At 45.6% G+C, this 20,117-nt stretch overlaps 1 protein-coding gene across 1 annotated transcript in view; it reads left to right on the top strand.

Annotated features, from left to right (window-relative positions):
* The window catches only part of OBSCN (obscurin, cytoskeletal calmodulin and titin-interacting RhoGEF), a 300,816-nt gene that overhangs the window by 175,394 nt on the left and 105,305 nt on the right, over positions 1-20,117 (top strand). Inside the window, exons 62-70 of the mRNA XM_077808766.1 lie at positions 7,269-7,556; positions 9,306-9,575; positions 11,561-12,916; positions 13,981-14,259; positions 15,057-15,135; positions 17,041-17,165; positions 18,543-18,740; positions 19,585-19,617; positions 19,719-19,817. Coding sequence (XP_077664892.1) covers positions 7,269-7,556; positions 9,306-9,575; positions 11,561-12,916; positions 13,981-14,259; positions 15,057-15,135; positions 17,041-17,165; positions 18,543-18,740; positions 19,585-19,617; positions 19,719-19,817 — 2,727 coding nt within the window. The remainder of the gene's footprint in view (positions 1-7,268; positions 7,557-9,305; positions 9,576-11,560; positions 12,917-13,980; positions 14,260-15,056; positions 15,136-17,040; positions 17,166-18,542; positions 18,741-19,584; positions 19,618-19,718; positions 19,818-20,117) is intronic.

Raw genomic sequence — 20,117 nt, 5'->3', positions numbered from 1 at the left:
TAATGCCACATTGTTTCTCTCTGTTATTAAAAGGCTTTTGCTACACTCAGGCTATGTGCTTGCGAGAGGGGAAGTATTGCCTCTTGGAGGCGCCCAGCGGGGGTGGTATATATTTGTCCCAGGTCACTGGGTGGGGGCTCGAGCCGGTTTGCATTGTGTTATTGGAATGGATCCCCTAGATATTGAACCCGGCCCTTGTTGCTGCCAACTCTGATGGGCAGAAGGGTTACATTTTTGGGGGCTCGTCCGGGATAGCCTGGGTCAGTACCCCTCGCAAGCACCTGTTGAGTGATCCACTACATTGGGAAACGATTTATATATTTTTTTGTTTTGTTTGTGCTTATATTTTGAGGAAATTACTGTTTGTATAATGGCTAATATGTCAGGTTTGTTGGGCCCTGGCTCAGCAGCTTCTAGCTCAGGGGCTGCAGCCTCGGCTGATGATTGGACAAAAGCTCTGGGGCAAATATTGGAAAAGGTTGTGCTGCCCCATGCTGAGTCAGACTCTTGTCGTAAATTAAGATTATTTGCTGGGGAGGAGGAGTTTGAACCCTGGTTAGAGCATACCACTGAAATGCTGCAAGAGTGGGCTGTACCAGATGCAGAAAAGCGAAGATGCCTTATAGAGAGCCTTGGCGGCCCAGCATTAGATGTGATTCGCACCCTGAAGCTCATTGACCCTGGGGTCAGTGTGAAGGACTGCCTAGAGGCCCTTGAACACAACTTTGGGAGCGTAGAGGGCCCTGAAGACAGCTACTGTAAGTTCCTTAATTCCCGACAACAAAAGGGCGAGAAGGCTTCAGCCTACATACAGAGACTGGAGAGACTGCGTCAGAGAGCTGTCATGAGGGGAGCAGTGACTGCTGAGCAGATGGATCAGACCAGACTGGCTCAAATTGTAAGAGGAACTCAGTATCAGAACCCGATTGTACTTCATCTCCAGCTAAGAGAACGACGGGAACATCCCCCAAGTTACTCCCAGCTGATAAAAGAGGTCCGAGAGGAGGAAGAAAGGCAGGCTGCCAGTGAGTTTTGGGAAGCCCAAACATCGGAGCCAGGCAGCACAACACCACTGCAAACGGCCAGTGTACTGATGGTGAGCACCAGAGAGGAACTTGCCCAACAAATGCAGGTCCTGACGGAACGGATAGCTGAGCTGCAAAGTACCGTTGACCAAGTTAAGACTTCCAGGAATAAGAAGCCTCAAACTGTGGCGATTGAGAAGCCCGCACTTAGAGCCACCATCCCCCCCAGGCGAAGGGGAAAAGGTCAATTCTTCTGCTACCGATGTGGTCAGGATGGACACAGTGCTGCCAAGTGCCGTAATGAAGAAAACCCCTCCTTAGTGTATGGAAAGCTGAGGATCAGTTGGGAGAGATCCGGTAGCTGCCAGAGGGTCTGGGGACGGGGACCCCCCAGGTCTGCAGGATTTGAAGATTCCCCCAGAAAAGACTGTCCAGCTGGGATCCCTGCAGGACTGATAGGGCCTCGAGCAGAGGTCACGGTGAGGATTGAAGGGGTGGAGTGTAAAGCAGTGCTTGACACTGGATCTCAAGTGACTGTTATATTTCAGTCATTCTACCAACAGATGCTTAGGCACCTGCCTATACAGCCACTGACTGGCCTTGGCCTGTGTGGCCTCAGCATGGATGAATACCCCTATCAAGGGTATGTCATAGTGCACCTGGAATTCCCAGAGGAGGTTGCTGGGGTAAGAGAAGAGGTAGACACAGCTGCCTTAATATGCCCTGACCCTAAAGGGACTTCTGATGTGTCTGTGCTGATAGGGACCAACTCCAGTCTCTTCAAGGTACTCGCGGATTACTGCAGAAGGCAGGCTGGGGACCAATACCTGAATACCCTGATGATCCATACGCTTTGTGCTGAAGCCTATAGGAAAATTGAGAGCGCTAAAAGGGACACATCTGAGCTACCGCTTGGGGCACTGAAGTACGCGGGCACAACCCCCTTAGTAGTGCCTGCAAGGACGGAGCAAGAAGTGCTTGTCATGAGTACCTGTCTGAAAGGCAGTAAAGGGACGTTAGCAATGATAGAGCAGCCGATGGGAGGAGAGCTCCCTGAAGGAGTGTTGGTCCCCAGTGGAGTCATAACCCTACCTGCTGAAGCCCAGGAAAGGGTGACTATACTGATTGCTAATGAAACGAGTCGTGATGTTGTTGTGAAGCAAGGACAAAAGATAGCAGACCTCTTTGAGCCTGAGTCGATTGTAAAACCCCAGTGTGAAACTCAAGTTCCGACAATAGACCCAGCAAAGTTTGACTTTGGAGATTCACCAGTGTCCGAGGACTGGAAAGATCGCCTGAGGAAGAAACTTTGTGAAAGATCCAAGGTGTTCTCACTGCATGAGTGGGATGTGGGATGTGCAAAAGGAGTAGAGCACAATATCAGACTACATGACTCTCGACCTTTCAGGGAGAGATCTAGGAAGATTGCTCTCTCTGAGATGGAAGATGTGCGACATCATCTTCAGGAGCTGGCTGCGAATGGCATCATTACAGAGTCCCGTAGCCCATACGCCTCACCCATTGTGGTAGTCCGCAAAAAGAATGGGAAAATCCGGATGTGTATTGACTACCGCACCCTAAACAGCCGTACTGTGGTCGACCAGTACACTATGCCTCGAGTGCAAGATGCCTTAGACTGTTTGCTGGGAAGCCAGTGGTTCTCTGTGTTGGATCTTCGAAGTGGATACTACCAGATCCCTCTGGGAGAAGAAGATAAGGAGAAGACAGCCTTCATCTGCCCATTAGGGTTTTATCAGTTCGAACGCATGCCCCAAGGGATTTCTGGAGCACCTGCCACCTTTCAACGTCTCATGGAGAAAGTTGTGGGAGACATGAATTTACTGCAAGTGTTAGTTTATTTGGATGACCTGATTGTGTTTGGAAGAACCTTAGAGGAGCATGAAGAGACTTCTTAAAGTGCTTGATAGGTTGGAGGATTATGGTCTGAAGCTTTCAATTGACAAATGCCAGTTCTGCAGAACCTCAGTGAAGTATGTGGGTCACATTGTGTCCCAAGAAGGTGTGAGTACTGATCCTGATAAAATAGAAGCACTCACTACATGGCCACGTCCAAGTAACTACAGAGAACTCAAGACCTTTCTTGGATTTAGTGGCTACTACCGCAGATTTGTGAAAAACTATGCTACGATTGTAAAGCCTCTGAATGATCTTACCAGGGGACATCAGTCCAGCAAGAACAAATCTAAGTCCAAGAATAAGGGGAGGTCCCCAAAGCCTCCTGTGCAGAGACACAATGGCCCCTTTGCACCATTTGGGCCACGGTGGGATGAGAGATGTGAAAGGGCTTTTCGAGAAATCATTACTTGCCTAACTCATGCTCCAGTCCTAGTTTTTGCTGACCCAAGCAAATCATTTATCCTGCATACTGATGCCAGTTTGGAGGGTCTGGGAGCAGTCCTGTACCAGGAAGTGGAAGGCAAATGTAAACCTGTAGCCTTTGCCAGCCGAGGATTGTCTGATAGTGAAACTCGCTATCCCACCCACAAGCTGGAATTTTTGGCCTTGAAATGGGCCATCACTGAGAAATTTCGAGACTACTTGTATGGTGCTCAGTTCCAGGTGTGGACAGACAACAATCCACTGACTTATGTGTTAACAAGTGCTAAGCTGGATGCTACAGGGCAGAGATGGGTGGCTGCCTTGGCTAGCTATGAGTTCAGCATTCAGTACCGATCAGGGAGAAGCAATGTAGATGCAGATGCATTGTCCAGGCGTCCGCAGGCTCCAGAAGTTGCTGTGATACCCACAGATGGAGTGAGAGCTATTTGCAGTGTGAGTCGCCGAGAGCCAGAGGCCCGTGAGGGCTTTCAGGGATGTGTTGCAGAAGCTTTGGGCCTGCCCCCTGAATGCATGCCTTCTGCTTCAGTGAACTATATTGCATTAGACCAATCTCCTTTGCCCATGCTCAATGTGGCTGACTGGCAAGAAGCCCAGCGGCAAGATATTGACATTCGTGATACACTACTTGCCAAAAGGGAGGGGCGAAGCCCAGCTGCGGTTGTCCCACCTAACCCGGAGGGTAAACTACTATTGAGAGAATGGACCAAACTAAAACTGATTCAGGGAGTGCTACACCGAATGACCACTGACCCTTTACAAAAACAACGAGCACAACTAGTACTGCCAAAAAAGTACAGAGCCCTGGCCATGAGGGCCCTGCATGATGACTTTGGGCATTTAGGGATGGAGAGGACCCTGGAACTTATTCGTAGTAGGTTCTATTGGCCCCGAATGGCTGAAGATGTTCGCAGGAAATGTGAGACTTGCGCTCGATGTGTTCAAAGGAAAACTCTGCCCACGAGGGCTGCATATCTCAAGAACATCACCAGCAACAAACCTTTGGAGTTGGTATGCATTGATTTCTTGTCTGTAGAGGTAGACAAGAGGAATGTTGGAAACATTCTAGTAGTGACTGACCATTTTACACGGTATGCACAAGCATATCCCACACGTGATCAGAGGGCCACCACCGTTGCTCGAGTATTGTGGGACAAATATTTCTCAGTCTATGGATTCCCGGCTCGGATACACTCTGATCAGGGGCGGGATTTTGAGAGTCACCTTCTGAAGGAGGTGCTGAAGATAGCAGGAATTAAAAAGTCTAGGACAACGCCTTATCACCCCCAAGGTGATCCTCAGCCAGAGAGGTTCAATCGAACCCTATTAGATATGTTGGGAACTTTGCGACCAGAGCAGAAGGCAACCTGGAGCCAGCATGTCGCATTTCTGGTGCATGCCTACAATGCCACAAAGAACGATGCTACGGGAGTCACCCCATATCTCTTGATGTTTGGGCGAGAACCAAGATTACCCATAGACTTGTGCTTTGGTGTATCAGAGGATGGAGATAGCTATGAAACTCATCAGCAATATGTATCCCGACTAAGAGAAAAGCTGCGGGATGCTTATCGCTTAGCTACCGCTGCGGCTCGGAAGAACGCAGACCGCAACAAACATCAATATGATGCTAGAGTGCGTTCGCAGGAGCTCCAGCCGGGGGACAGAGTCCTGCTGCGAAATTTGGGTATTGCTGGCAAACACAAGATAGCTGACAGATGGAAGGCAATACCTTACCTGGTGATGGAAAAGCTGGGAGATCTGCCGGTCTACAAGATCAAACCTGAAGACGGTCCAGGGCAAATAAAGACGGTGCATAGAAACCTTTTGCTCCCTGTGGGGGAATTGGTAAGCACCCCTTATGAGATGGGCCACGGCAGGGCCGCCGGGCAGAACAGAGGTGCTAGACCAAAGCCGCCATCCAACACAGACAGTGGGCCCCCTGCAGCTAACTTACCCCTATTCTGCACATCTGAGAGTGAGTCTGAGGAGGAAGACACAACCCTGGTGTATCCTGGGATGGAGACAAGATTTCAGTCTCGATCAGCTGAACCAAACGAGAGTTTTCCCTCTTCCGCCCTAAACCCAATGGCAGAACTATTTAGGCCCCTTTCTGATACCCCGGTGCTGCTGATGAGACCCCCCTGTGATGACACACACAGGTTACTAGACAATGGGGACAGACAGGTAGAGGATGTCCTGGGCACCTTGGACCCTCCAGCGTTAGAACTAGGAGTGCAGGGGCCTACGCCAGTAGCCGAGGGACCCTCCAGGGAAGCCTCTCCATCCGTCACTCAAGAGGATGTTCCCCCTACCTCGGCAACAGAGATTCTCAATAGACGAGACAGGGTGATAAGACCAGTGAAACGGTTAACTTATGATGCACCTGGGGTGACTAGTGAGGAGCCAATACATTTAGCACACAGGCTTGTGGAAGCTAAAGTGGGCTTCCTGAGGCCCTTTGGAGGAAACCAATGAGTTGGTATAAAGGGGGTGTGATTTGTCGGGACGACAAAGTCTCGGCTGGGGGGAGGATGTAAGCAGTGTCAGGATGAGCTCCACCCTGACATCTGGTGGTGAGGTGTGGCAAGTTGTGGAAAAGAATTTCAGGGGCCGATGTCATTTGCATAGTCACACCCACCCCGCCTAGAATGAGACCATAGCTGCCCAAATGGTCACTTTGGCTGCTGTGGGATCCCCAGTGTCTCTGTTATTGGGGCAGGAAGAATAAATTGTTATTACCCTGATTATGGGAACTGTGCTTGGAACTGTACGTGGCCTTTTGTTATGATGGAGGGATTCACCATCAACTAAGTAGCACTCGCTAGGCAAGGGTCATGGGTTCCAAAACTGTGTGAGTAGAGAGAGGCTGGGGACAAGTATTAATACTTGGTGGCATGGGCCCCTTGGTGAGGGCCTTACATGCTAATTGCACTTCCTCCTCTCTCCACTGTGGAATATCAGAGCTAATTTTGATTTCATTAGAAGTCTAGTTATAGGCTGCTGAGCTCACTTTGGGCTGACAGTGCACCAGCACTGGGGCTCCCCTACTACAAGCTGAATTCACCTAAGAGCTGAAATCACTGAGTGTTGTGTTAAGTAGTGGGGGAGCCTGAAGATATATTGTGGAGCAGTTTGCGGCACGGCTGGTGAAGCAGTTTGACGCGGAGCAGTGTGTGGATGGCAGGAGCTGCTTGTGGGTCGTGGAGCTGAGCGAAGGAGTTCGTGGGGCAGCTGGCGGAGCGGAGCGCAGCTGAGCGAAGGAGTTTGTGAGGCGGCTGGCGGAGTGGAGCGCCGCTATGGAGCTATGGGGCGGTCAGCTTCAGATCATGTAAGGTGCCTCTTACCCCCGTCCCATTTCCACCCAGGTTGGGAGGTAAAGCTCCGCAGATAAACTTTCGAACTCTGGGGCTGCCCTGACCAGGGACAGAGACTTTTGGGGCATTGGACTTTTGGGACTTTGGGTGATTTGGGGTTGCTGGACTCAAGAACCAAAGGGAAAAGGGCATGCCCCAATTTGCCTGGGGTGGGTTTTTTTTTTGCTCATGGGTTGTGTTATGAATCCTGTTGGTGGTGTTTCCCCAACATAATGCCACATTGTTTCTCTCTGTTATTAAAAGGCTTTTGCTACACTCAGGCTATGTGCTTGCGAGAGGGGAAGTATTGCCTCTTGGAGGCGCCCAGCGGGGGTGGTATATATTTGTCCCAGGTCACTGGGTGGGGGCTCGAGCCGGTTTGCATTGTGTTATTGGAATGGATCCCCTAGATATTGAACCCGGCCCTTGTTGCTGCCAACTCTGATGGGCAGAAGGGTTACATTTGTAATCTCACTAAAAAGCGACAGCACTTATTTTATACATCATTGGAACTCTGTTGTGCCCTCAGCCCTCCCCGACCCCCCGGAAGATCCAGAGATTTTAAGTAAGAGCAGTTGCTCGGTAACTCTGTCCTGGTTCACACCGCTGAGCGATGATGGCTGTGCCATCATAGGCTACAATGTTGAGAGGAAAACGCCTGGTAGTGGCTGGCAGCAACGCAACAAGGAACTTATTCAAAACACAGAGTTTGTTGCGGACAGTCTCTCACCAGGCGAACCCTACAGATTCCGCATTTCCACTGTAAACAAAGTTGGTGCTGGTGAACCAGTGCATTTACCTCAAGCTGTTCAGCTAGGCGAGAACTAGAGAGGTCCCATTATGCACTAAGAGCTGTTATAGGCCTGTATTTTGCATGGCATGTCTGCTTCACACATTCAAGGGACCTCACATGAGAGCTAAGGGTCCACACTAGAGCATATTTCGGTGCTTTGTAGCAAACACAAAATACTGAGTCTTGGAGAGAAGGTTGGTAAATTGTTCTGAGCAGAAGCAAAGTGAAACCTGCTGTGTTGTTTATCTGCTTGACATCTTTCTCTCCATACCGCAGCACTCAATCTCGTGGCTTGCAATGCATCTCTGAGTTTTGTCTGATCAACATAAGATTCTTTTCTCATGAAGACCAGATGGAATGACTGAGGCAGGGCATGCTGGAATGGCTATATTACTGTGACTGATGGCAACCGAGACTTTTAGTGTGCATGCAAGGGAGAGGCAGTGTTTCCTCCTTAAAATGCCTCTTTCTGTCTCTCTCTCTCTCTCTCTCTCTCTGATATTTGTATATCTCTTGTAATTTAACACCTTGACAATGTATCTGTGGGTACCAATTCACAATTGCTCCAGTGACTATTTGTGAAACCCCAGTGGTCATGGAGAGATAGGGAACCATCATTTCAGTTTCCTCTAAGTTGTTTTCTTGTAAAGCCTCTCTCTACATTCTATTGCAATGGTGCGTGTTTGCTTTGTATAATTTCTTCTTATCTTTTTTTGAAAACCCCTGGTAAGTTAAATTCCTAAGATGGGAAAAAGAACATTTAAAAAACATATTTGCCCATGTTTCTTTCTTCGGTCAAGTCTGGCTGAACTCAGGTGCACTTTAAATACTGGTGCCATGCAATTGTCATGTTATTAGAAGGTCATCTATCAAAGTGATGAACATAACAAGAAATTTTCTCACTATTTAAGAGTTGCTGGCTCAGTCATTAGTAACAAGAGTGAAGGTTTCATCATGTTTTTCAAAACCTGAGATGGAGGCAGCTTTCAAAATCTGTTTTCTATGTTGGATCTTTTCTTCAAAAGCTTAAGGGAGCGCCACTTCAGCTGGCTCTACGCTTCTAATTCACACTTTGAGCATATAGGAATTGTGAGACTACTATGGGCTAGGTCTTGGTGGGGTGTATGAGACTGTGTGAGAGACTTGGCAAAAGTGGGTGATGACCAGGCTAAGATTTTATCACGAATATTTTTAGTAAAAGTCACAGACAGGTCACGGGCAATAAAGAAAAATTCACGGAAGCCTGTGAGCTGTCCTTGACTTTTACTAAAAATATCTGTGCCAAAATGGGGAGCTCAGTTGCAGGGTCACCACACAGCCCGCGGTGGCCCAGAACTCCCAGGGGTCCCCACAGCTCCTGGCCACCGTAGGCAGTGGGGGGACCCTGCGGCTCCCAACTGCCACAGGCTGAAGTCACAGAGATCTCTGGAAGTCACTGATTCTGTGACTTCCACAACCTCCATGACAAAATCGTAGCCTTAGTGATGACCTATAAGCACAAAAACGTAAGGGGGGAAAGCGCAATGGCTTCTGCATATAGCTGTAAACTAATGTGAACTAATCTTGGAGAGCTTTAGAAGTTGTAAACTCTAAATTACAGCACTTTTTCCATTTACCTTCCAATGATTGGCTGCAGCAGTTGAACAAAAATTTTAAAACACCAAAATTCAAAGCTTGGATGCTTCACAGGCTCTAATTTCCACCCGTTTTGGGGTCCATACAGCAGACGGGTGCATTCATTGATTTTAAATGCCCTAATTTTTATAATTGCAGAGCCTCCATTTACAGTCACTCGTCCCTTAGAAGGCAAGTCGGTCTTGGAAGGGGAGGTGGCTGTCCTGGAGTGTGAATTTTCAAGAGAGACCCAAGAGGCAATCTGGGTCAAAGGAAAAGAACAACTACAGCCTGGAGGGAGATATGAAATAAAGTCTGATGGCAAGAAGCAGATACTCATTATTCGTGCGTTTAAACCTGAGGATCAAGGATTGTACACCTGCATGATCTCTCCCGATGTCAGATCCTCTGCCCTTCTGTCTCTTGAAGGTACAGAAAATGTGTATCTAAGAGATTTTATTAGTTCAGATTAAGGACACTCAATAGCCTCTCCATGGTTAATATTGGGAATTCAGTTTGCATTATAAACTCAATATTTCTCTTCTTGCAAATCCACAAGCAAAGACGTATAAGCCTCAAAATTAGGACATCATGTCTATTGTCGAGATACAATTTGTCTATGGGTTTTGAAGTGATCAGACAAGAATTTCCTTATCAATGATACATGTAAAAATGGACACATTCACCAGAGTCCAAAACTTTGTTGCCACTTTATAGGGAAGAGTAAAACCAAAACACACACAAAAACAGAAGTGAGACATTTTAGTTCACTGGAGTAATATAGCCACATCCTAGTGCTCAAGACTGTTGATTAAACTCTAATTGTAAGTCATTAATATTTTAAATGGTGATGTCCAAGTGTCTCATTGGTTCCCACAGCCACAAAAAGGGTCACCAGATGACTACTGGAGACCTACTGGTAAGCTTTCGTTTAAAGAAGGAAAATAAGTCTCTAGCTCTTTTCCATGCAGAGATAGAGCTCTCAGTGCAATCCAATGGATAAGAGAGGATTCTCAATGCAAGGAAGAGAATTGTTTCACAAAAACTAGCTTAATCAGATAAGCTGTGGGTAAATTAAAACACTGTAAGAAAAATGGTGTTCACCACACTAGAAAATTTCTCAAATGCTTTTTTACCACATCCTCACTTGAGACCAAGGATGGTGGGAAAGAATTAAAATTGAGTTTACTGGATTCCTCAAGAGGGAGGGAAATCAAAGTCAAAGTAAGTGTATTTATTCCCTACACAAGAGGCAACCATACGCTTTCATTCTGAATTACTTTCCTGTTAGGAAAAATAGTTTGAGAGAGCAAACTTAAAGAGAGAGAGCACAGGGCATGGATCTCCTCTGGGACTGGCTGCTGCAACTCTGAGGCAGAGAGGCAGAGTTCTTACATTGCAATTTAGACTTTCCCCATTCAGTGCCAGGGCACCTCTTAAAAAATGCTACACTTTCCTAATGGCATTAGTAAAGCTGAAAACAGATAATGTAGGTAAAAATAGTGTTTACAAAACCTTTTGGACTGAAAATATTTTTTCTGCGCCCTCAGACAAATGCATAAAGTAGAGCCAGGTGAAGAATGTATGACTTCCTCTCAAATTCTCCAATGAGAATCGGTGTGTTCTTACAATACATGTTTTCACTGATCATCTGCAGGTTGATCCAGGATGTAACATAAAACAAACATAAAGAAGTACTTTTTCCTCACAACACACACAGTCAACATGTGGAGCTCATTGCCAGGGGATGTTGTGAAGGCCAAAAATATAACTGGGTTCAAAAAAGGATTAGATAAGTTCATGGAGGATAGGTCCATCAATGGCTATTAGCCAGGTTGATCAGGCACACAGCCCCATGCTCTGGGTGTCCCTAAACCTCTGGCTGCCAGAAGCTGGGAATGGACAACAGGGGATGTATCATTGATAAATTGCCCTGTTCTGGTCATTCTCTCTAAAGCATCTGGCACTGGCCACTGGTGGAAGACAGGATGCTGGGCTAGATGGACCATTGATCTGATCCTGTATGGCCATTCTGATGTTATTACCACCTCCTATGGTCTTCACTGCAGGTCCTGTGGGGCATTGTTTCCATGGAGTATGTTCAGCAGAAAGCTAGACAGCTTTCAGTTTCATAAAGTGACTGCATATAAGAAGCTGAGTCAGACATTGGGGGATGCATAAACAAACAAAGGCAGGATTTGGCCCATCACTTTTATGCATGGGGAAGGAGGAGGAATTTGTTCAAGGACTGGCCATATTTTCTTTCTAACGTGTGTGATTTGTGCTTTATGCAGTGGTTAATTTTAATTTCAGTGATATTTTACTGCCTGGATTTGGAGTAACATTTTAAGGTGATTTCTCTTGCCTTATTCACATGCTCCTTCTTACCGTCTTACTAACTGAATCCCAATTAGTTCCCACAGTGGCACTGCCAAAAGAGGCAGCCCAGGAAGCACGTGACGTGATTCAACTTGAAGAGATGGTGGATGGACATCTCCAGCCCAGCTTGCCACCCGAAGCTGCTCAGGAGGGGGACCTTCACCTCCTGTGGGAGGCTATTGCCAAGAAGCGAAGAATGAGCAGGGAGCCAACCCTGGATTCCATCAGTGAAGTGCCAGAAGAGGATGATAAACTTCATAAGCTGAAGAAGGAAGAAGTGGAGTCTCATTATTATTCAGAAGAATACTCCACCTGTGATGAGCTGACTAAAACTGGAGAAGCGGACTTCTCTTTCACAAGCTCAGACGATGAGTCTAGGGCTGGGACGCCTTCACTAGTTAACTACCTTAAAAAGGCCGGGAAATCTACTGTTAGCATTGGTAGCAAGGTTCAGACGGTCTCCACCAGTAAATTCTGGAAACACTGGGAGCAGTCGGGCATCGAGACTAGTGAATCTGCACTCCCTGCCAAGCCTGCTGAACCAGAAATCATGGAAGATTTAGATGATCCTTCCATGAACAAAGCAGCTGTGAAAATTCAGGCTGCTTTCAAAGGCTACAAAGTGAGGAAGGAGATCAAACAGCAGGAATGTCCCGTGTTTGGTGATACCCTCAAAGATTTTTGTGGTGAGCCAGGAGGCACTCTCCACCTTGAGTGTGTGGCTCTCAGCAAAACTGATATGAAGATCCGTTGGCTGAAAGACGATGAGGAACTTTCAGATGGGCGCCATTATCACATAGACAATTACAGTGATGGAACTTGCTCCTTGATTATCACTGGCCTGGACATGAAAGACACGGGAAAATATACCTGTGAGGCATCTAATAAGTTTGGCAAGGTTTCCCAGAGTGCTAAGGTGGTGGTTGGTACCCGGGCACCGGATGGTCTTCGTAAGCACAAGCAAGTGAAACGCCTCACTGATAGTGAAACAGAGAGCTCTTCTGGCAGCGAACTGGATGATGCGTTCCGTAAAGCGGGAAGGAGGCTTCACAAGCTCTTCAAGTCCAAGATCTCAACGGAAATGTCTGATGTGGAGGAGGAACTCTTTGTCAGCGCGGATGAAGGGGAGGTGGAGGTGGTAGATCACCAGACGTATCGCGAGGATGATCAATACATCTACATCAAGTTTGAAGTCTTGGCGGAAGCAAAAACAGCAGCCGGCCGGTTCAGAGAGATGTTTGCTGCACTGGGTATCCCAGTCGAGATTGACATCCTGGACCAAGGCCTTAAAAAAATAGAGCTTCGCATAGGGAAAGCAGCATCTCCTGCTCCAGGGCAGATTCAACCCTTGGTGAAAAGACCTCCACCACCTTTACTGACTTCCGACACAGGTTAGCAAGGCCTGCTAGGTTCTTATTTAATAATCGTATTTAGAGCTCACTTGGAAATTATTTTTCACCACAGCAATTTTCTTTAAAGTTTGGGGGTTTGAAAACCTGAAAACAGAAATTTTTATCTTTTACTAAAATTTCCATTTCCAATCCTTTTTGCATTGTAAAAATGTTTTGAGGGAAAAAATTTTACTCACCCTAATAACAAAACACACAATCGCTTTCATACAATGCTTTGAAAGCATCAGTTAACTAAGCAGTTCTGAGAACAGCCCTTTGGGATAGGAAAACATTCTCAGCCCCGTTTTACAGAGGGAGGGACTTGACCCAAGCCTTACTTTACCGTGGTGATGCTGCAATGTCTGGAACAGCTCTTGGAGAATAAATTAGTCCTTTTTATAAGGCAAATTCTACTGAGTAGAGTTGGGAGAGGAAGGGGTGGAAAGCGGTTTTCCCATTCCTTGAAGATTTCAAGATATCAAAACATTTTCCAGTCCTGAACTGGGGCAAAAAGCCAAAATATTTGAAAATTTTTATGAACTGGAAATCAGGGGAAAAAATCCTTTTGGTTCAATCTAAATATTTTCTTTCAATGATTTTGGAATGTTTTGTTTTGATAATTTCAAAACATTTTGTTTCGATTTTGACCATTTTCAATTTTTTTTACTAGAATTAACTGACATTTTGAAACCGCCATTTAGAATTGAAAAACTGGAATTTGTCTTTTTGAAAATGTTGAAACTAAACCATTCAAAACAATTCAAACATTTTCCAAGTCATAAAACATGTCAAAACTGACCCTTTTGCACAAAAAGTTTTGGTTTTGAGGAAGTGGCATTTGCTGATGAAAAAACATTTCACTGGAAAATACCCAACCTAGGCTACTCCTTCACTGTTTATATTATGGAGGAAGGGCACTTCTCTATTATTTTAAAACGTGCCAATCAGCATCACTGCAAGTCCCTTCCTCTGACACACCGCACAGCAACGTTCTTGAAGTGCATCTTTACCAATTAACACAGCTGGTTGTTTCCTTTTCTCTCTTCCAACTGTACCATATTCAGCTCCCATGTTCATAACTGAGCTTCAAAACCAAGAGGTGCAAGACGGCTACCCAGTCAGCTTTGACTGTGTTGTTATTGGCAAACCTTTACCCACGGTGCGCTGGTTCAAGGATGGGAAAGTTATCGAAGAAGATGACCATTATATGATCAACGAGGACCAGGAAGGGTGCCACCAACTGATCATCACCGCCGTGGTTCCTACTGACATGGGTGTCTACCGCTGCCTTGCTGAAAACAACATGGGAGTTTCTTCAAGCAAGGCGGAGCTGCGAGTGGACTGTGAGTCTTGAGGAATGATTGAAAAGACTGAATATTATGAAACAAAATGTTTTATAATATTAATGGGGCGTGTGAGTGGTATTTGAATAAGATGCATATTTGCACATTTGTTATAATATTATACATAATATTAGTAGGGGAGTGTGAATGGGTGTTGAATAAAGATGCATATTTATTCTGGCTGATCTGAATAAGTAAATCTCATTGGCAGGAAAATCATTTGTTAATTAAAATGTAGATGAGGTAGCCGTAAGCTTAATGATTTTGTGGGGTGTATTTTCTCCCATTATCATGACCCATGTTTGAGGGTGATGCAGCTTTTGGCAATGTTGTCACCAGTGTAACTGGATTAGTTAGTTGCTGAGCATAGCACATTCATTCCCCATGGTCGGAGAAATCTCACATGAGAAATGCACCATAGGGCCATACCCAGTGCATTGCGATCTGAGATTGAGTTCCCAGCTCCCTCTCTCTCCACGAAGGCTGTAAGCCTTACGGAGACAGCACACTCACTCCTGGGGAAAAACGTGTGTGGCTTCTCTCTTGCAATGCCCTCTGGCTGGCTCTTGCAGTAGCATTGGTGGGGCTCAAAGGGAGACACATCTAGCTGTTCTTTGTCTGGAGGGGGCATCAGGTCAAATGGGGGAGATGAATGAGTATTAAGAAGGGGAATCACGGAGGCTGCTGCTCCCAATAATGAAATTTCAGAACCTGCAAGGACCTTTAGCTGTAACTGTTACGAACAGCAGTGGTTACAAAGTGTGGATCATGGAGAATGTCCATTTTTCCTTTATCAGTGACCAGTACTGATTATGATACAGCAGCAGACGCGACAGAGACATCTTCATATTACAGTGCCAAAGGATATCTCTCAAGGTAAAATATGAATGACAGAGCCGCGGTGACTGGAAAACATGGCACAATGCTCATTTTTATTCATGAGTGTTTGGATTTAGATGGGTTCAGTGGGAATCAGACAACGACGATCATTACAGTGGTAAAGCAAAGGCTGTGTAATCTGTGAATGTAATTTCATATCAGTGCTACCTGCTTATAGTGGGCTTGGTTACAGTGAAATATCAGCCCTCTTGTGTCTGCTTTGTGCTGCTCCCTCAGTGCAAAACAGCCAGCAGCCTGGCTGCTTCAGCCCCATGGGAATTCCTTTCTGGTGTAATGAACTCCTCAGTCTGGGATTGGGAGTGGCCAGGAAAAGAAAGTGAAGCTGAAACTGCTGCACTGCCTTCAGGAATGACCATTAGGGGTCATTGGTAGCTGGGTGCTCATGGCTTCTCTAAATTATACCAGGGACCGAGATGGCTCTGACTGTTCCTGAGATCCAATCCAGAATCACCTTTATACCTTAGAGTCCTCTTTGTCTCCAGCCTCTCAGCAGTGCTGGGTGTATCACTGAGATTTTAGCCAATTGTTTTCGATGGGATTTAACGCATGTCTGATTTTACTTTTCAGCCACATGTAGAATGGCTGGAATCCTGGCGTTCTGTTTCCTGTTTTGGCACTGATCTGCTGTGTGACCTCAGGCAGTTTCCTTAACTTCTGTGCCATAGGTTCCTCATCTATGAAGTGGGGATAACGCTGCTTTCCCACCTTTGTAAAACACTTTGAGATGTACAGATAAAAAGCTTGTATTGTGAATGGGGCTGTTAACACTGCCTGTTTTTCAGGTTGCCCACCAATTCCCATTATAAGACCCTGTTTTCAGCTGCTTATGACTCTACCAAACTTTTATCGTTTGGGCTAAAATTTTTGAGTCCCAAATGTCTGCTCAGCCTGATTCTTCCCCCCAACCCCCAAATTGCAGCCAAAATGGTTCTGTCATTTCTGAGAATGGGGCTTGGGGGGGTGTTGTTTTGATGATGTTAAAAAAATTCTGACGACCTTTGTTTTTAAAAGCTCTAGTGTTCCCATGATTCGAAGCAGGAACTTGAAATTTGGCAGAGGGTGGGGTGTTTCCCTTTTGTCAGGGATGTGTCTTTTGCAGTCCTCATGAAAATCTACCCAAATTTGACCAATTGATAAGCCTTTGAAAAATCCCAGTTCACACAGGCTCAAGAGAGACTCCTTAGAATTTACCAGCTAAAGCCAATAAAGATTCCATCCATACTTGGGCCCTGGGCTGCTGTGGGTCATGTTGGGTCTGGGCATCTGAATTGAAAACCGCAAGACTGTCTCTCCCATGTTCTAAATGACCCCCCTGATGGGCCCAGGTGGTGTGGAGGAGGAAGCTGCCTGATTTGAATGCAGTGAGGACAAGAGTTGGACTTGTTTTGGGGAGAGTAGATTGGTACAAGGAGTGTAGAAGAAGGGAGGGGACTGGAAGTTGGGGTGGGGGAGACTGGGAGTGGCTGGGGAAGGAGACTGGGATAAGGAGCCAAAGGGCTGACCCTGAGATTAGCTGAAGAGCCTGGAGAGGAAGATTAGGACTGGGAGCCAGTGGGGTGGAGAAAGGGGGAGGCATCTGGAGGCAGGGTGGAAGAGAGAAACAGATTGGATGAGGAGTCAGGAGGGAGATAACGTAGACTGACTGTACAAGGAGACTGGGACTAGGATGAGAAGCTTGAGGAGAATGTGGCTGGGAGGGCGGGCCCTCGGTGGAAAAGAGAAAAGACTGGGACAGGGGTAGGTTGGAGGAGATCGGGCAGAAGGGATCATGCCTGGGGGGAGTCGAAGAAGAGTCTGTGCCTACTAGAGTGCATTCCTCTGTAGAGCCTAAAATGGAATATGCCAACTCCTCCTTTCTTTCCGACTCTAATCTATACCTAGCCGAGAACAAGAGGGAGTAGAATCCACCACAGAAGAGGAGCAGCTGCCTCAAATCCTAGATGAGCTTCATGATATTCACGTGGCCCCTGGAGCATCTTTGGCTAAATTTCACCTGAAGGTCAAAGGTAAGGGGACCTATGACATTTACATCAGTCCCATCTTGATATCTGTGAACGTGTGTGGACAAGGTTTTCTCATATGCTTTTGCATGCAATTGTGCTCGTAATTTGTGCACTCAAATAGCACATTTGAAATAGCAGTCACAAGTGTGTGTATGCATAGATGACCAGCACCTAACTGGGCAATAGTTCATGCAAAGTAAGTATTCAGTTGTGTGGTCATATCCTCAGTGATTAATTGCATGCACACATTTCTGGAAATCTAGTCCTATAACTTTTTTTTAGGTTTTCGGTCATGAAGATCAACTAGTCTCTAAATGCATTAATTGCTGTGTTGCCAGGAATGAAAAGTACAGTGTGGGCATGCAAGTTTTTAAAAATAATGCTTACAAATATGAACCACTGCCTTTCATTAGTGTTTCAGGGTAGATGTACTATGTAATGATTAGTTCAAGTGACAGTAGCTAAGGCCCAAATTGTCTGCTACTTGGGATAAGCCTATATAGGGGACAGAAAGCCTTGCTAAATCATGGTACTTTCTTCTTGATCTTTCCATCAGTGTGTGTGTGTGTGTGTGTGTGTGTGTGGGGAGGGGGTTATCCCATCCTTACCCCTCCCGCCAAAAAAGCAGAAAGGTCGTTTGTCCCCCCAGAACCAGCAGATTTCCCCAAAAGCCACACAAAGGCCCAGTGCCTCCGCCCCGGCTCTGGGATCTCTTGTTGTCCCATCTCCTGTCCCTTATCTGTAGAAGACCTACACAGTAGATGTGTACCCAACCCACCTCTGTGACCTAGACCCTCCCTCCACTGGCCCACCCATTCCACCTGTGTGTATCCCTGACCTCACAGTGAAACGTCTACAACATCTGGGTGGATAAAGGAGAAAAACTACAGAGATGTCACTGCCCCCGTCTGTGCTTTCCTGGAGCACTTTTACTGGGTTGTTCTGCTCCTGCTCATGGAAAGAGTGGGGACTGTTTTGGCTTAAATGGCCATGAGACCAATCTCGAAGTCCCCATGCAGGCAAAGTGTGACTTCGGTCTGAATTTTGCCTGAGTAAGGATTTTAGGATTTGGCCTTGTATTTGTAGAAAATCAGATCCAAATATCAATGTTCTAACTCTGGAAGGCACTCAGATACCAAGGTGATGGGGCAGAATTAGAATCTGAAAAGTACATAATAGAATTTTAATTCTTAAATAGCATTCACAAATATCAGAATCAAACTACTCTCTGTATGTGGGTTAGTTTCCAAGTGGACACTGTAGAACCTTGAACAAACAGCATTGGTAAGAATGGACCTTTCTTTGATTACACTGAAGTGTATGATTGGTTTGAGAGGCTCCAAAATAGTGAGTCACCCCTTCTTACATTGCTTCTTGTAGGGTACCCAGAACCTCGTCTTTACTGGTTCAAAGATGGGCAACCATTACAGGCCTCAGACCGAATCCTGAAGACTGAGAAGAAGCAATTTCATGCACTCGAAATCCTCAATGTCGTTAAGGAGGATGCTGGTCAATACTCAGTATTTATTAGCAACTCTGCAGGTTCTGCATATTCATCGGCCAGTTTGGTTGTCAAAGGTAAGTTATTGGTGCTTTCTGCCAGTGGCTATCTCTGGTTTAAATATTCACTTTTCCTGATAAAGCCTATAGACAGCAAGATATTCTGGAAAATAAAATGGGCCATAAACCGAGGATAGAGGGATGGTTTTGTATTTAAAGCACTGGACTGAGAATCAGGCAACCTGTGTTCTATTCCTGACTAATCTTCCATGGATCTTCACTGTGTTCTTAAGGGAAGTCGTATCACCTCTCTGTTTACCTGATTCTGATCTTACTTGCACATGCATTCTAACTCCATTGTCCTTAATGCCTTCACTGGGGAATTGTGCTTAAAAACTAAGGGTATGATATGGTCCATATCTGAGGCCATAACTGCAGAATACTGCAGTACTTTTAATAAGGGTTGAGTTTATCTCAGTTGTAGAAGCAGATAGGTATAGAGCCAGTGTGGTGTTTTGATGATGATGATGATGTTGGGTTAATTAATTTATTTATTAATAAATATCAGTACTCATGGAGTTAGTAATTTATGGCCGAATGTTTTTGTGGTGTAATTTATCAAAATGATCTTTGTTCAAATGTATGATATATTAATAGAAGATTAAAACAGATTTTAGTCACTCTTGTGCAGAGTTACTGTACATGTCACTTATATTATAAAATGGCTTTTAGATATATTCTACTAAAGAGATGAATAATAATTTTTAATAAAAATGTAATTTGTGTGTAGTCCATATTGTATTGAGTAAGTCATTGATATCACCTGACCACATGCTTGAGCGCACAATTCACAGGAAGGAGACATTTGTCCTTTCTATAGATGTAGTTTCATAGTGGGATGATTTGTCTTTCTGTGTTACAGGTCCTGGTGAGAAGGAAGAACTGCCAGAAACAGGTGAGAGGAGCAGCACAATCAGTGATAACAGAACTACGAATAACTTCTCAATAGTCTTAGCCTCACTTGTACCACTTCATCATGAACTTTTTAATTTTCAGATGCTCAAGAACAGCTGGTGCCACCCAGGTTCCTGGAGAGATTTACCAATAAAAGTGTCAGGAAAGGTGCAAGTATCACCTTCTCTGTGAAGGTTGAAGGTAAATGGAGCTTAAACACAACTTTCTTTCTGTGTTACTTAATTTGCAGAGCTTCCCAATGTATCCTGTCTTCTCATTGGGCCAAATCTTGAAGGCCTTATCTACTGTAGGAGTCAGAAGATTTGGGTTCTGTTCCCATCTTTGTAACAGACTTTTGGATGCTCCTAGCCAAGACGTGTAACTCTTGTTGCATCAATTTTCCTATGTATAAAATGGGGATAATAGCACATTCTTATCTCACAGGGGTGTTGTGAGGGCTAATCTTTCATTTTTGTAAAGTGCTTTGAAGTTCTTAGATGG

Source organism: Eretmochelys imbricata, chromosome 2 (genome assembly GCF_965152235.1).
Source record: "Eretmochelys imbricata isolate rEreImb1 chromosome 2, rEreImb1.hap1, whole genome shotgun sequence".
NCBI classification, from domain to species: Eukaryota; Metazoa; Chordata; order Testudines; family Cheloniidae; genus Eretmochelys; species Eretmochelys imbricata.
This window is presented reverse-complemented; position numbering and strand designations above follow the sequence as displayed.